At 41.8% G+C, this 16,923-nt stretch overlaps 1 protein-coding gene across 1 annotated transcript; it reads left to right on the top strand.

Annotated features, from left to right (window-relative positions):
• Positions 1-1,395: 1,395 nt before the first annotated feature.
• Gm5431 (predicted gene 5431) lies at positions 1,396-16,126 on the top strand. Its single transcript, NM_001024230.2, has 5 exons — positions 1,396-1,426; positions 1,538-1,687; positions 3,158-3,249; positions 8,810-9,213; positions 13,833-16,126. Exons 4-5 carry the CDS (start codon positions 8,836-8,838, stop codon positions 15,153-15,155), a joined length of 1,701 nt encoding a protein of 566 aa, NP_001019401.2. The 5' UTR covers positions 1,396-1,426; positions 1,538-1,687; positions 3,158-3,249; positions 8,810-8,835; the 3' UTR covers positions 15,156-16,126.
• Positions 16,127-16,923: the final 797 nt, after the last annotated feature.

The following is a 16,923-nucleotide window of genomic DNA, read 5'->3' as shown; positions in this document are numbered from 1 at the left end:
ATGGGGGACTTTTGGTATAGCATTGGAAATGTAAATGAGCTAAATACCTAATAAAAAATGCAAAAAATTAAAAAAAATAATAAAAAAAAGTATCTTACACACACACACACACAAAAAAAAAAAAAAAAAAAAAAGAAGGAGACTGACCAAGACCAAACCAGAGAGAAATCTCTAGGTAATATCCCAGCTATTGTTAGCTGAAGAATTATAGAGGGAAAAACCACAGTTATTATTTTGGGGATCAAATGATATCCTATCTGGGCATGGGCAAGCCTTGATTCTGTAACAGACCTCCAGCAGGGTCCTCAGCCACCCAAGCAAGCAGTGCACACAACAGCAGAGCTTAGCAGTTAGCCTGTTTAATCTTGACACTCACTATCTTGCAAGATTATCTGGGGGCAATGAAAACTTTTTGAACAATTAGCAATTTTTTAAGGATAGCCCAGCTGCACCAGGAAATAGTCCATCTGGCCAGTTGACAGAGTACATTCAAAGTGGGAGCAACTTCCTCATAGCTTATACAAGATAAAAATGATTTTGTTTTTAATGAAATGCAGCACAGTGAAGTTAACACATTAATCATAGTGATCACCATCTTCGTGGATTTTTCTATGAGTGGCTAGGGAGATAATCACGTGGTATGTAACTGTCTTTCAAAGAGAAAGACATCTCTTTGATGCCATCTCTTTCATGACATCTCTTTGTGCCATCTTGAACTTGGAGAAAGAGGGTGTATTGTGGGACTGGTCCTCAGAGTCAAAGAGAAAGTTATGGATTGGACAACAGAATCCACATAAAAGACAGGCATAGTGGAGTGAGTTTCTAATTCCAGCACTGAGAAAGGTGAGGGGCAGAACCCTGAAGCTTGCTTGTCAGCCACCCTTCCCTAATTGGAGAAGTCCAGGCCAGTGAGTGTGTCTGTCTGAAAAATAAGGAGCATGATATCTGAGAGATGACAGCATCTACACACAGATGTCCACCTACACACAAACACAACAGAAAGAGAAAGAAAGACAGAGAGAGAGAGAGAGAGAGAGAGAGAGAGAGAGAGAGAGAGAGAGAGAGAAGAAAGAAAATCAACAGAATACGCACAGAGCAGGGTTACAAGGGTCTGCAATCACTGAACCATGGACACATTGGGTATAAAAGTCAGTACTACTCAGTAATAGATGACATGATCTGAAAAGATGTAGGAAGGCAAAATGATCAGTTAGGGGGGTGAGCCCTGAGACAGGACTAGGCTACCAAAGTACTGACTAGAGCTCTCAGGAAGCCCTGGAGTTGTCCACTTCAGCAGAGCTCCACCTCCCTCTATGCCGAAGGATGTGAAACCTTTTCAGCTGACTGTGTAAATAAGACACAGAGGTCTGGGAATAGAAACTAAAACCTAACCTCACTGCAGTCCCTCCCTTTAAGGACAAGGAAGGTAAGATTCAGATCTAGGAATTGCAGAACAAAGAGCAAAGTCTGTGGGGACTAAGATCTGGAAGGAAATATGAAAACATCCAATTTGCTTCCCGTCTATTCTTCTCTCCAGAGCACCCAGACACCAACACTCTGCATCCCATCTGTTTCCTGAACATCCCAGCTTAGAGGATTCCAAAGAGAGCTACCCCAGTGACCTTGCTCCCAGAGAAGAAGGAGGTGAAATCACAAGAAGACCACTGGCATCACTGCTCAGGAACAGGTACCTGAAGGGTTCTAGTACAGCTTGGCCAGAAATCATGTGCTTACTTGTGGTATCAAAGATAGTCTCCTGGTAGCAGTGCAGAGGACCTTCGGTCATGGCTTATTTCACTCAGGGGTTGTTCACAGAAAGGCTCTTCTCTGTGTTCTGCACCACAGAGCAGCCCCAACCCACCAGCAAGGCAGCAACAAACTTCCCTATCACAAGCACATCCTAGGTCTGTTGCTCTTCTGATGCCAGCTTGAGCTTGGAGAAAGAGGGCAGCTTGTGTGACCAGATTCCTCACAGTCAATACGGGAACCTCTTTGGTGTAGGATACTTGTTGTTGTTGTTGTTGTTCTTGTTGTTCTTGTTGTTCTTGTTCTTGTTGTTCTTGTTCTTGTTCTCGTTCTCGTTCTTGTTCTTGTTCTTGTTCTTGTTCTTGTTCTTGTTCTTGTTCTTGTTCTTGTTCTTGTTCTTGTTCTTGTTCTTGTTGTGGAGTTTTGTTGTTGTTATTTTGGTTTTGGTTTTGGTTTGGGGTGAAACTGGATCACACTGTGTGCCTCTGACTGACCTAGAACCTGTAGACCAGGCTGGCCTCAAACTCAAGGAGATCCAGCTACCTCTGCCTCTCTGCTTCCTAGGGCTGAGATTAAAGGCATGCTCCACCACACCCAGCTATACTGGAGCTATTTTATTTACCCCCATGAGGATAAAATCCTATCCAGAACACCCACTGCTATTTCCTCTTCTAGAAGGGAACTGTGAGAAGCCTCTCTCTTCAAACTTCTCAGTTCCCCTTTTCAATGTAACCAGCACTCATGATACCTTAACTGTTTGGGGGAGGGGGGTTGAGGAGTCTTCATAACCAGCAAATCATGGGGAAGTAGCCCACCCTTGGGGCTAGGATTCCCACTGAATCGTCTTTAGCTTTACATAACGGTTTTTGGTTGGCCACACCACAGCCAGTCCTGTGCCACAGCTCTCTGGCTGTCCTCTGGGTTTGAAGCTCTCAGTTCCCATTATTCTGAAGTCCACTTGTATATCCCATATATGCTACTATCTAGCTCCCCCCCCCAAAGCTATTTTTATTCCTCTTATGGCCCTCCTTCCGGTTTCCTGGCCTCTGCAAACACTTCCTACAACATAAATATACATACCTAAAAATGAGAAGCTGAAATCCACATGTGAGTGAAAACATCAGGTTTGCCTTTCTGACATTGGGTGAACTCACTTAACATTTAGTAGTTCTGCCAGTTTGTCTGAAAATTATACACTTGCATTTATATTTATGCATGAATCCAGTTCCATTGTGTCTCTGTGGCACATTTTCATTATCCACTTATCATCTAAGCTGATTGTATTTCTCAGGTATTACTAGAGCAGTAATGAACATGATGTTCCAATATCTTTGTGCTAGGATATAAAGTCCTTTTGGGCTATGCTCAGGAATGGTGTCACTGACCCCATAATGGCTGTGCTTGTTTACAGCCCCACAGCAGCAAATAAGGACTCCCCTTCTGCTACATCCACACCAGCATCTGTTGCCATTTTCTCTCTTGATGCAAACCTCTCTGACTCAGGTGAGATGAAATCCCAAAGTGGCTACAATACGCATGCTTTAATGGCTGAGGCTACTGAACACATTAAAGAAATATTTACATTTATTGGCCATTTGTATTTCTTCTTCTGGAACTCTGTTCAGTTACATGCCCCATGGTTTGATTGGGCTGTTTGTTTTCTTATTGATCAGGGTTTTTGTTTTAAATTCTTTGCATATTTTGAACATTAATCTTCTGTTGAATGAATTGCTAACAAGGATCCCCTCCCATCTGGCAAGCTGTCTCTTTCCTTGTCTGTTTCCTTTACTGGACAGAAGCTTTTAATTTCCATGAACTGGTAGCAAGAATCTACATGCATTAAAGGAGATTTAACACAGTGACTAACAACCTGTGATCTGGCCACTCTAACAGTAGATGTTCCCTGAAGAAAAGGCCAAGAACTCAATCCATGAGGCAGACTATCACAGCTGGTCTTCAGTGTACACTGGCAACCCTAAGAGGTGGGCTCTAATACCAGTGAAGGATTGGCTCAGCAGCAAAATGGGCGAACTTGTCAGAGCAAATGAGATCAAGCAGGCAAAGAAGAAAAATCTCCTTCTTCCATATCCTTTTACATGGGCTGCCACCAGAAGATGTAACCCAGATTTAGGGTAGATCTTCCAACCTCAAATGACCCAGTGTAGAAAAATGTCTCACAAGTGTGCCCAGCTACTTGGGTTTCAGTTAATTCTAGAGGAAGTCAAGTTGACCACCAAGATGAGATATCACCTGGGGTTTCTTAAAAGACAAATCTACAATGCTTACTTATGTTGGGGTCCAGAAGTTGCCCTACAAACCACACCATACACCAGTCTCAGTCAGCCACAGATATTTTATGGAGAATTTGCCCCAGGACTGACCAATCAGTGCCACAGACCAGATTTGGGAGCTGATTAACTCTGAGCCAGATTCATACAGAGCTTTGAACCCTGAAAACCACAAATCTTTGTGCCAAATTATTCCACTAATCTGTATTTAGGTATAAGAGACTTCCTGGCATGCTTCTCTTGTCCTCATTGGTTGGGTGACTCAACTGTGGCAGGGTGACTTGACTTGCCTAGCATTCATGTCCCAACTTGCCAACCAGGGTGTCAGTTACCCACGAACATGGCAGAAAGTAGGATGTCAATTCCCAGGGAGGTCTCAACTCCAAGCATATTGTGGCTAACTATATAAAGCAGGTCCAGTTGACCTCTGTTATGATTGGTTTCCAAGAACAATAAAGCATAGAACATAACAGACTTTGGTTTAACAGTTAACTCAGTCATGGCAACGTTCCCAGTCAGTAACAGCACATGAGACAGTTTCCTTTAACAGTTATGACAGCATATGAGAAAGTTTGCTCATTGCTACCAAAGAAGAGCATCCAGCTAAAAAGCCTCTAACCTACAAAAGTAATCTGCCTGCAAGATATACTGGCACAGAAGTTATAGGAGTAAACAATCACATGTTAAAATTGGATTTAAGGCCCATGCCATGAGAAAGAAGCAGTGTCTGACACCACTACAAGGCCAAAACCCTGAAGCTAGACAGGTGGACCTAAGGGAAAACTTACTACATTATTTTGATAAAGGAACATAGCGATAAAGTGACTCCTAAAGACATTGAAATACCCAGAGATCAATTATACCCATAGATCAGTGCCTCATTCAGCTGTCATCAGAGAAGTTTCTGTTTGCAGTAGATGGCAATTAACAGAGACCTACAACTGGACAGTTGAGAGACTTTGACCACCTTCTGACTTGTTTTCTTTTGAGTATGTTAACATTGGTGGATCTTATCCTAATTCTATTTCTTGATTTTTGGAGGGGACCCCAAACAGTTCATCATAACAGCTGTATTAATTTATATTCCTACCAATAATAGCTCCTATTTCTTGAGAGAGAGAGAGAGAGAGAGAGAGATTGCTCATAAGAGCATAAAATGAACGGCTAACCAGGCAATAAGTACCCAGGCCATAACAAGTTAGTTTTTCTACTACCAAGTCTTCCAGCAGCTGTACCATTAGAGAAAATGACATCAAAAGATTTTGGAGGGTGTGTGTTTTCTTTTGATTTTTCAAGACAAGGTTCTCTGTATAACAGGCCTGAATGTTCTTGAACTCACTTTGTAAACCAGGTTGACCTTGAACTCATCTGCATGCTTCTGCCTCTGTAGGCCATGTTCCTGGAGCAAACACACATACATTTTGTATGGTTAGCTTCAGCCTGTTAAAGACAACATGTGCTACATCTTTTTTCTGATATCTGGATTCTTTTGTCTGAACAAATTCCAGTTACATTAATTTATTTTTCTGAAAATGTCAGGGTTTCATTTTTCTTCACAACTGCATAGAACCTAATTGTGTATATGTACCATAAGGTCTTTGTCCATTCATCTGTATATAAATATCTACACTGAATTAATTTCATAGAGACCATCAACAGAGCAGCTATAACCACGGATGAGCTTGCATCTGTGTGATCTGTTGACTAACAGTCCTTCAGGTTGAAGTGAGAAGTGTACCTGGGACAGTAATCCATTTCTGAAAGAAATGCACCAACTTCTAACAGTGAAGATGGTTCCTCTTTTCTACATTTGTTGGTGGTGGTGGTTTCTTGGTGGTACCATTATGATTTAATTGGCCTTTCTCTGATAGTTCAAGATATCAAGTAAATATTCAAGTATGTTTTAGCCATTTCATTTATTCTCTTGGTGACTGTCTCTACAGCTCATTAGCCCACGAATAGACTGAATGATTTGGGATTTTATTGTTTCAGCTATTTTTACATTGTCAAAACACTACACCCCTCTCCCAGTTCTCAGATCATTTCTGTTGTCTCTTCTGCATCACACTAAGCATTGGAAGCTGTACTTTAGGTATCACATTTATGGCTGAGCATTCAAAAGTCACTTATGCTCAATTCTCTGACCATTTTGAGTTAATCTAAAGTTACTCTTACTCACTATACAGAACAGCTTCTAGGGCCAAAGTTAACAGCATACCAATAAGTAGATACAAATATAAATATTTAAATGGCAAATTGAAGAACATATCATGCACATTTCACAAAATAACAGTAGCAGCTTCCCCAGCAGAGCCTATGACCTCCACAACCACAAGGATTTTAATTGCCAAAGCAAAGGGTTTTCAGCACCAAATAGTGAAAGAACTTTTGTAGATATCAAAGTCATAAGAAACCCAAGAAGGGTAGTTCAAGAGGCTCCTGCATCCTTAGGATGCCTTCTGACCATGAGCTGAGCTCTCCCATTGAATTTGCTACCATTCATGTCAATTATGAAGTAAATTTGAAAACCTGAACATTACTGTGCATGTCATAATGTGACCTTACCTGTAAAGGCTGACAAAACTATGAATTTGGGTAATTTCTTTTTTTTTATTAGATATTTTCTTCATTTGCATTTCAAATGCTATCCCTTTCCTAGTTTCCTCTTCAAAAGTCCCCTAAACCCTCCCCCTACCCTGCTCCCCAACCCACCCACTCCCACTTCCTGGCCCTGGCATTCCCCTGTACTGGGGCATATAATCTTAGCAAGACCAAGGGCCACTCCTCCCATTGATGTCCAACTAGGCTATCCTCTGCTACATATGCAACTAGAGAAACAAACTCTGGCGGATACTGGTTAGTTCATATTGCTGTTCCTCCTATAGGGTTGCAAACCCCTTTAGCTTCTTGGGTACTTTCTCTAGCTCCTTAATTGGGGGCCCTGTGCTCCATCCAATAGATGACTGTGAGCATCCACTTTTATATTTTCCAGGCACTGGCATAGTCTCACAAGAGCTATATGAGGGTCCTGTCAGCAAAATTTGCTGGCATATGCAATAGTGTCTGCATTTGGTGGTTGTTTATGGGATGGATCCTTGGGTAGGGCAGTCTGTGAATGGTTCTTCCTTCCATCTCAGCTCCAAACTTTGTCTCTGTAACTCCTTCCATGGGTATTTTGTTCCTCATTATAAGAAGGAACGAAGTATCCACCCATTGGTCTTCCCTCTTCTTGATTTTCTTGTGTTTTGCAAATTGTATCTTGGGTATTCTAAGTTTCTAGGCTAATATCCACTTATCAGTGAGTGCATATCATGTGTATTCTTTTGTGATTGGGTTACTTCACTCAGGATGATATCCTCCAGATCCATCCACTTGCCTAAGAATTTCGTGAATTCATTGTTTTTAATAGCTGTGTAGTACTCCATTGTGTAAATGTACCACATTTTCTGTATCCATTCCTCTGTTGAGGGACATCTGGGTTCTTTCCAACTCCTGGCTATTATAAATAAGGCTGCTATGGACATAGTAGAGCATGTGTCCTTATTACATGTTGGAACATCATGCCAGGAGAGGTATTGCTGGATCTTCCGGTAGTACTATATGAACTTAGGTAATTTCTTTTCTCGACAGAAGTCTGGGCATCTTAACCCCAGGCTGAGCTCAAGCTTCTGATCCATAGAGCCGCCTCCTTAGTGCTGCGATTACAGGCTTGATTTTGGTCTTGAAGAATGAAAAACAATGTAAAGAAGAAAATAGTCAAAGGAGTGTGAGTCAAACCAAAATTTAAACCTAAAGCCAGGAGTAAGTGCTGTTCAGCCCTGCACATTTGATTGAAGGGGAGAAAGTCCCTGTTTATAATGAAGAGGCAGATGCTGGGCCCTGCTCTTCCAATGGTTGTTTTTGCTAAATTAATTTGTTGACTTTCCTGGTTCTTTCCTCCCTTTAGTATCATCAACATTTCCCAGGAATGGGTCAGACTTCCTCTTCTACACTCCCTCCAAAGGACGATCCTGATTTCATCGCCAGCTTTGGCACAAATCTTCAGAATTTCAAGATGAAAACCAAAATCCTGTCTCAGGAATTAATTGCCTTCATTGAATCATCCCTAGAGGATGGAAACCTTCGGGAAACAGTTTCTGCAATCAGCAGTGCTCTGGGTGGCATAGAGAAAGCCCCACTGAACATTGCAGTGATGGGGGAGACTGGGGCTGGAAAGTCCAGTCTCATCAATGCTCTCCAGGGAGTGGGGGATGATGAAGAAGGTGCAGCTGCTTCCACAGGGGTGGTACATACAACCACTGAGAGAACACCATACACTTACACAAAGTTTCCCAGTGTGACACTGTGGGACCTGCCTGGCATTGGATCTACTGCCTTCCAACCACATGATTATCTGAAGAAAATCGAGTTTGAGGAGTATGACTTCTTCATTATTGTCTCTTCCGGACGCTTTAAACATAATGACGCAGAGCTTGCCAAAGCCATTGTGCAAATGAATAGGAGTTTCTATTTTGTTCGAACCCACACAGATCTTGATTTAATGGTTGTAAAACTGAGTGATCCTAGGAAATTCAATAAAGAGAACATCTTAGAGCAGATTCGAAATTCTATTTCAAATATACTTAAGGAGGTTACCCACCAAGAACCTCCAGTCTTCTTAGTTTCTAACTTTGATGTATCTGACTTTGACTTCCCAAATCTGGAATCCACCCTTCTGAGCCAGCTCCCAGCCTACAAACACCACATGTTCATGCTCACGTTGCCTATTGTTACAGATTCCACCATAGACCGGAAGAGGGATATGCTGAAACAAAAGATCTGGAAGGAATCCATAATGCCAAGAGCATGGGCTACCATACCATCCCGGGGACTGACCCAAAAGGACATGGAGATGTTGCAACAGACTTTGAATGACTATAGATCTTCCTTTGGCCTGGATGAGGCATCACTGGAAAACATCGCTGAGGATTTGAACGTGACACTGGAGGAGCTCAAGGCAAACATTAAGTCTCCACATTTGCTCTCAGATGAGCCAGATACATCCTTAACAGAGAAACTATTGAAGTACATTGGAAATCCTTACTTTTCAAAGGTTTTCCACTTGCAAAATTATTTCATTGACACGGTTGCAAGCGATGTTAAAATTATCCTCAGTAAAGAAGAGCTTTTCACAGAGCAGGTGAGCTCATTCAACTCTAAGGCCTCTCCATATTGGGAGGAGTCCGTGGGCAAAGTGTTTCCAGTTGGTCCAGGAAGCACCTTTCTATTTCACTTCTTTGAGATGTTTCAAAGTGACTCTGACAAACTTTGTCATGTCCATGTTCTGCTCCTGTTGACATCCTGGGGCCTCTCTGGTGAGACTGTTACATGATGCGCTCCTAAGGCTTTTCACTGTAAATCATCTCATTTCTCTGGTGTTTATTTGCTTTGTATTCAAGAAGTGTCTCAGTTAGATGGCATGCTACTTGTCAGTTTGCTTTTGATACCCCATGTGTGACAATCTGATGACGTTTTTCATACCTGTTTCCCTTTAAGAGATTCAAGGTTTTTATCTTACAGCAAGCTCTTTGGGCCACACAGGGTTGGTTTTTGTATAGTGTGAAGGGTGAGTGTCAAGGTTTAACCTTTCCTGATGTCCAGTTCTCCCAGATCGCCCAGTTCCATTCTTCAAACCATGTGCCCTTTGTGCGGTATGAGTATTTGGAAGCCTTGCTGAGATACTGGCTGACTGTAGATGCATTCTGTTGCCTGCATGGTTATGGATATATTTCTGGGTTCACTCTTTCTGTCAGCTTGATGGTCCATGAGCCTGTCTTCATGCAGTTATTGGACTGTTTTTGTCACTGTGGCTCTGTGCTATGCCTTGAAATCAGGTATTGCAGTGACTCCTAGCCCTGTTGGTTTTGATCAATATTGTTTTGGCTATTTGCAGTCTTCTGTGTTCCCACGTGAGTTTTGTGATTCCACAGTCCAGTTCTATTCTTACTGGCATTGATGTTCTAGTTGAGATTGCATTGAGTCTATAGATCACTTTCTGAAGTATGGACACTTTTACAATCTTAAAGTTTATAAACTATAAACACGGGGATCTTAGCATCTTTTGTTGCCTTCTTTGAGGTTTCTTTCTTCTCTGCTTTGGAGCATCTCACTTCCTTGGTTTCTTAATGAAACTTGTTTGCTTCTTCCTTGCTTGCTCTCTACCTTCCTTTCTTCCTACCTTCTTACTCTGCCTTCTTCTCTGGTGTGTGTGTTGTGTCTATTGTAAATGAACTTTCAAGATTTCTTTCAAAGTTTTACATTTCTGAGTTTCTTGGACAAATCTTATATATTCATTTTTATTGCATTTATCAGTATTTTCTTAGATCTCATTGAGGTTTTTTCTATTTCATTACATTTTAGGTACACATATGACATGTATGCCATTATACATTGTCATTCATTCTTATCTATTCTCATTCATTTGCCTACTGCCCTCTGCCTTGTACCCCCCTTATCTACCTAGTGCCCTTTTATCCTCAAAAGTCCCTTCTTCATGTTCTTGTCATACATACTCTGTTGCATATCAGATAAATTTTCTCCTTCAACATTTCTCACCTCTCATTTGATTGAGATTTTTTTCATTATTTATGAAGTATCTACAGGAATTTAATCTACTTCAGTTTCTTTGGAATCTTTTTAAAATATTCATTTATACTTTTATTTTAATGTATGTGAGTCTTCACTTACACTCAAAACCAAGAATCAGATCTCATTACATATGGTTGTGAGCCACCATGAGGTTGCTGGAAATTGAACTCAGGACCTCTGGAAGAACAGCTAGTCTTCTCAACTGCTGAGACATCTTTCCAGCCCTCCTCAGAATCTTTTATTACAGGGTTATGATCCTTTATGTTCATCGTTGCTTTGGCTATTTTGAATAGTTACAATGTTCTGTGTAACAATTTGTGTTTCTCAATGGAAATATCTACCACTAATATGGGACATCCTTATATAGAGAATTCTCCAGAAAAATGTGTCTTAGGAGGTTGGGTAGTTATGTAATATTAGGTTTATTCCCCACTGGCCATCACAGTGAGGATGCCATATCACTATTCTGCTGGCATCTAGTGAGTTTTGGCTCTGTCTATTCCATATCAGGATTGTTGAGAACCATTGTTTCATAAGGTCACACAAGACTGGGACTCTCATACACTGCAAGCAATTGTGACATAAATAGGAGAGTGTAAATGATGCACTGTACATGAATTTGAATTCATTTCTGTAGCCACGATCACCAGATGTTCCTAAATATTGCTTCTACTTGTAAATCAGTTGTGAGCAATGTCTCAGCACCAGAGAGGCAGAGATGGGGAGATCTCTGGAACTCATACTGTATACATGAGCACTTGCACACATGCATGCAGCTTCACCTGCGAATTTTCAAATAATTACCCTGGAAGTTGTGATATTTTAATATATTATTCCTAGTGACAGTAGGCTCTACACTATGCCCTCCTTTCTCTTAGTTTTATTGGTGACATAGCCTCCAACAAGATGATTGGCTGACTCAAGAATAGAATTCTGTATACCTGCAGTTCTGTATTGAAATCTTCATACACCAGAATATTAGAGCAAACTGAAAGCCATCTCTCCAGACTGCCTGCATTTTCCTTCTGTTCCAACTCTAATTCCAAAGTCTTGTGTGTGTTTCTAACATCAAAACAAAAGAATATGGCTGTAGATTTATATCCTTCATCCCAAAGTTCTAGTATTTTTAGTATCAATACTGATAAACTTTTTGTTAGCATTCTGTCTAAGCTTTGGACCACAGTTACCTGACACTATAAAGGGGGCTGTTTGCCCCCTTTGCTCTCTTGCTTTCTGTTGCTCTTGCTCTTCCCTTCCCCCATCTCTCCCCATTCTTTCACACACACACACACACACACACACACCCAACACTCTCTCCATGTGCTCATGGCTGGCCTCTTCACCTCTACTCCTCTGCTTCTCTTCTTCTTCTTCTTCTTCTTCTTCTTCTTCTTCTTCTTCTTCTTCTTCTTCTTCTTCTTCTTCTTCTTCTTCTCCCTCTCTCTCTCTCTCTCTCTCTCTCTCTCTCTCTCTCTCTCTCTCTCCCTGTCTCTGTCTCTCTGCTTCTACTACCCTCTTAACTCCCCTCCCCATGCCCTTAATAAACTCTCTTCTATACTATACCATCCAACAGTGGGAAGTAATGCCTCAGCTTGGGCCCGAGGAGGCACCCTCTTCCCCCACACCTTACCACACCTCCATAGAACATATTACCCTTCTCTTCATCTTTTAAAAAAACACATCACTTTTTATCTATAGTCATAGCTAACAAGTCTGGTTTTCCACAATTCATGAAATATAAATAGCTTTAATGTTTTGCAGATTATAATAAACTGGGAATGTGTTCCAGAAACTGGATGTAGCCTATAAAGCCAAAAATTGAAATAAATGACCTTTAAGGAAAACATGTGTGGATTCCTGATGGAAATATATCTGACCTTTATCCTGCCTCTTCTGCCATAAGAAATGACTCTTTCCCAGAGAAGGCGTTTGATGGGAATATATATTTTGAGGTTTCTTAATTAAAAAAAAAAAAAAAGAAAGAGTATCCTCAATTTTAGTGTCTTCTTTAATCTCTCTCGCGCGCGCATGCGCGCTTTCTCTCCCTCTCCCTCTCTCTCTCTCTCTCTCTCTCTCTCTCTCTCTCTCTCTCTCTCTCTCTCTCTCTCTCTCCTATCTTCCTTCCTCCCTCCCTTCCTCCCTTCCTTTCTTCTATACCCAGTTAGGGATTTTTCGCTTTTGTGGGTTATTTCACTGAGGTTTGGGAACAGAACACTAAAAAACAGGAACACACAGGGAATTTCTTAGGAATTTGCTTTTAATTGAGGTGGTCCCCTACCTCTTCTTTTGAAAAATAAGGGATAACATGGAGACACATCTCCTCTTAAATGAATCTTTTTAACATCTATCTGTGAAGTTTCTAACGAGTACACATTGCATGTTATGAATACACCCCTCAGTTCCTCTGTCCTCTAGACAGGTTCACTTCCACTTGCATGTCATATCTACAATATAACTTACGTATCTGTACAAAAGCTCAGCTCCAGGAATGAGAAAATGGATTTGTCTTTCTAAGACTGCCTTTATTGTCTTAATATGACTACCTACAGTTACATCCAATTTCCTACAAAGGACATAATTTCAATGTACTTTATGGCTAAAAAGAAGTCTATTACACATATATAGTAATGCATCAAACCCTTTGTTGGGCATGTCAAGAATCTTTTCCCTCCCACCTCATGTCCCTTCTTCCTTATTCACATGCTACACAAGAGAAACTAGAATGACTGTGCTGAAGGACCAGAGATCATGAGGCCTAGGAAGCAATGTCCTAAGCACTCAAAGACGGCAGGGAGGCTTTTCATGAGATATGTTGCTTGAGGTTTTTTATATCTTGAGGATTTTACAACCTGTGGGTATTAATTATAATAGGAGTAAACAGTGAACAAAGACAAATTAAAATAAGAAGTAAACACTGCTGTAGAAAACCACATGGAATAAGTTGATCTTGAATGAAAAAACAAAGGAGAAAGAAAACCACAGAAGGTAGGGGCTGAGTGAGGGCACATGATATGCAGAGCAGAGATGGAGCCATCAGCCAGGAGCAGAAAGGAAGATGTTCTGCTAGTAATGGTATCAGCAGCTGAGCTCCCTCTTTATCATAAGAACAAATTCCTAGGCCTTGCCCTGTGCACTAATAATTACAGTGTCTCTCTTTTCTTCTCTATTCAGCATCCTCCACTGCACACAGCTACATGCCAGCCTTCCTCTAGCAGACCCTCTCCTTTAATGGCTCAACTTTTGGTGATCAGCTTTGAAAATTTTTTTAAGAATTTCAAGAAGGAAAGCAAAATCCTCTCTGAGGAAACCATCACCTTGATTGAATCCCATCTGGAGGATAAGAACCTTCAGGGGGCATTGTCTGAAATTAGTCATGCTCTGAGCAACATTGACAAAGCCCCACTGAACATTGCTGTGACTGGAGAAACAGGGACAGGGAAATCCAGCTTCATCAATGCCTTGAGGGGAGTAAGGGGTGAAGAAGAAGGTGCAGCGCCCACTGGGGTGGTAGAGACAACCATGAAGAGAACTCCATACCCACACCCAAAGCTTCCCAATGTGACAATATGGGACCTACCTGGCATTGGGTCAACCAACTTCCAACCACAAAACTATCTGACAGAAATGAAGTTCGGTGAGTATGACTTCTTCATTATCATCTCGGCTACACGCTTCAAAGAAATTGATGCACATCTGGCCAAAGCCATTGCAAAGATGAACACAAAGTTCTACTTTGTCCGAACCAAGATAGATCAAGATGTCAGTAATGAACAGAGGAGTAAACCTAAGTCTTTCAATAGAGACAGTGTCTTAAAGAAAATAAGAGATGACTGCTCAGGTCATCTCCAGAAGGTTCTCTCCAGTCAGCCTCCAGTGTTCCTAGTCTCTAACTTTGATGTGTCTGACTTTGACTTCCCAAAGCTGGAGAACACCCTACTGAGGGAACTCCCAGCCCACAAGCGCCACCTCTTCATGATGTCCTTGCACAGTGTTACTGAGACTGCCATTGACCGGAAGAGGGATTTCCTCAGACAGAGGATCTGGCTGGAGGCCCTGAAGGCTGGAGTATGGACCACCATTCCACTTGGGGGCTTAGTCAGAGATAAAATGCAGAAGTTGGAAGAGACCTTGACTCTCTACAGGTCTTACTTTGGGCTGGATGAAGCCTCACTAGAAAATATTGCCAAGGATTTCAATGTGTCTGTGAATGAAATTAAGGCACACCTTAGGTCTCTCCAGTTGTTAACAAAGAACAATGACATGTCCTTCAAAGAAAAACTGTTGAAATATATTGAATATATTTCCTGTGTTACTGGGGGACCACTTGCCTCAGGCCTTTACTTTAGAAAGACTTACTACTGGCAAAGTCTCTTCATTGATACTGTGGCAAGTGATGCCAAGTCTCTCCTTAATAAGGAAGAGTTTTTGTCAGAGAAACCAGGATCGTGCCTCTCTGACCTCCCTGAATACTGGGAAACAGGAATGGAGTTGTGAGGTACTAACCTTTGGACTTGCTTCAGACATGGACTTAAAGCCTCCTTTTAAGCAGCAAACATTTTCTGGGAAAGACCAGACGATTCATCTCTTTCAGAGAGAGAATACCACTGTGGCAAGTAGAAGAGTTTCCCACGGTATAAGAACTATCTTCCATTTAAGTATCATGAATGAGAATATATGGTTATATATATATGTGCCACGCTCTCCGGTCAAGTCAGCTTGACAGGCTGAGGCTTGAAAGCTACTCACGAGGCAAAAGAGTTTCACAGAAACTCACTCCTGGAGTCTGGCGTTCTCTCTAACCCATACATTAATTTTCTATTCCCGAGTTAGTCTGGTGTATGGATCTACGAGCTCTCTTTTAATATTTTATTATAAATGCCTCTCAAGATTAATTCTGTTATAGTTAGCTTCCCCCAGTGTTCCAAGATCCCAGAAGCCGCCGAGCCTAGAATCCTGTGAGAAAGCAGCAAGGAAGTTTAACCTATTCAGTAACTAATTAAGAATTACAATAGACGGAGCCAGTGGCTCATCTGGTCTGCAGAAAGAGCCTGGAAATCTCACTGAGATAGAAATCTTTAGTACAGGCTACATTGCAAACCAAAAGCAAGTTGGTACACTCTCCTGACAAATGGAGATTCCCCAGATAAGATAAGAATTTAGCAAGGCCTAGGAATTTAGGGGTCTGTGACATTGCATTATTCTTGAGGCCTGCCAAGAGCAGAACCCCCTGGTGCTATTAACACTAAAGTGTGAAATTCTTGCCTGTCATTAGGCTGATCCTAGGCAGGACTGCTTATCTTTATTGTAAACATTTACCTGGTTCCTGCAATTCCTTTCGAAGTCATTCCTTCGTTTTGTATCTGGTAAACTTCAATGTACCTTGCCTGATGTGACTTCCAACCCCTTGTATTCTCTGTACTATAAAAAGTCTGATGCTCGACCTGACAAATTCAATCAGATTCTACACAACCTCTCCTGTGTGCATCTGTCTGTCAATTCATCCAAAGCTTTGCCCACCTGCCCCAGAGACCCGTTCCACGCAGACACAGGGACCCGGAGGGTCTGCAGCATATATGATCCTTGGTCCCAGAGAGATTCCCCAAGCAGTGCCACACTCTCCTAAGATGAAGAAGTTAGTAGACTATATAACCACTTGTGTTTTTCTGTATCTGCCTCAGTTTCAGAATACTGACACAGAGGTTGTTTATTCATGCATTAATGCCTATACCTTAGCTCAACTTGTTCTCCAACTAACTTAACCTGTTTATGCTATTCTATGTCTGAGATGTGGCTGGTTGCCTCTTCTCACACAACTTCCTCCACAACATGGTGGTGAATCTCTTCAGCCTCACTCTTTCCCAGAGTTCCTTTTTCTCTGCCAGTTTTCCCATCCATTTTCTCCTGCCTTTCTGTGGGTATTCGGCTCCTTGTTGACAGATGTTGCTTTGACACCATGCACAGGTGTGGGGCATTGGGCTATACACAGACAGTCTGGTCTCCAGTGGAGCTGAGGTCTGAACCCCAGAGTGGTGATAATTCACCTACATGGCAAGGTAGGCGTTCCCTCATGTCTCCTGGAACTCTCGCTCCTGTCAAAGTTACTGCCCCCACAGCCTCCACAAGAGAAGCACAGTCAGTAGTCACATAGACAATGTCCCAAGCTTCTGACCTTCAGGCTAAACTCCTCCCAGTTACCCAGCAACACCATAGATAACAGCCCACCATAAGAGGCACTGCTTGGCCCCACCTCGTTCTCTTACTC

This window comes from Mus musculus, chromosome 11 (genome assembly GCF_000001635.26).
Source record: "Mus musculus strain C57BL/6J chromosome 11, GRCm38.p6 C57BL/6J".
Lineage (NCBI taxonomy): Eukaryota > Metazoa > Chordata > Mammalia > Rodentia > Muridae > Mus > Mus musculus.
This window is presented reverse-complemented; position numbering and strand designations above follow the sequence as displayed.

Bases quoted from the DNA above. Each gene is read 5' to 3' on its own strand.
- Gm5431 (NM_001024230.2), top strand. From the start codon at position 8,836: ATGCTGAAACAAAAGATCTGGAAGGAATCCATAATGCCAAGAGCATGG. The intron at 9,214-13,832 runs GTGAGCTCATTC...TTCTCTATTCAG, and splicing joins AAGAGCTTTTCACAGAGCAG to CATCCTCCACTGCACACAGC.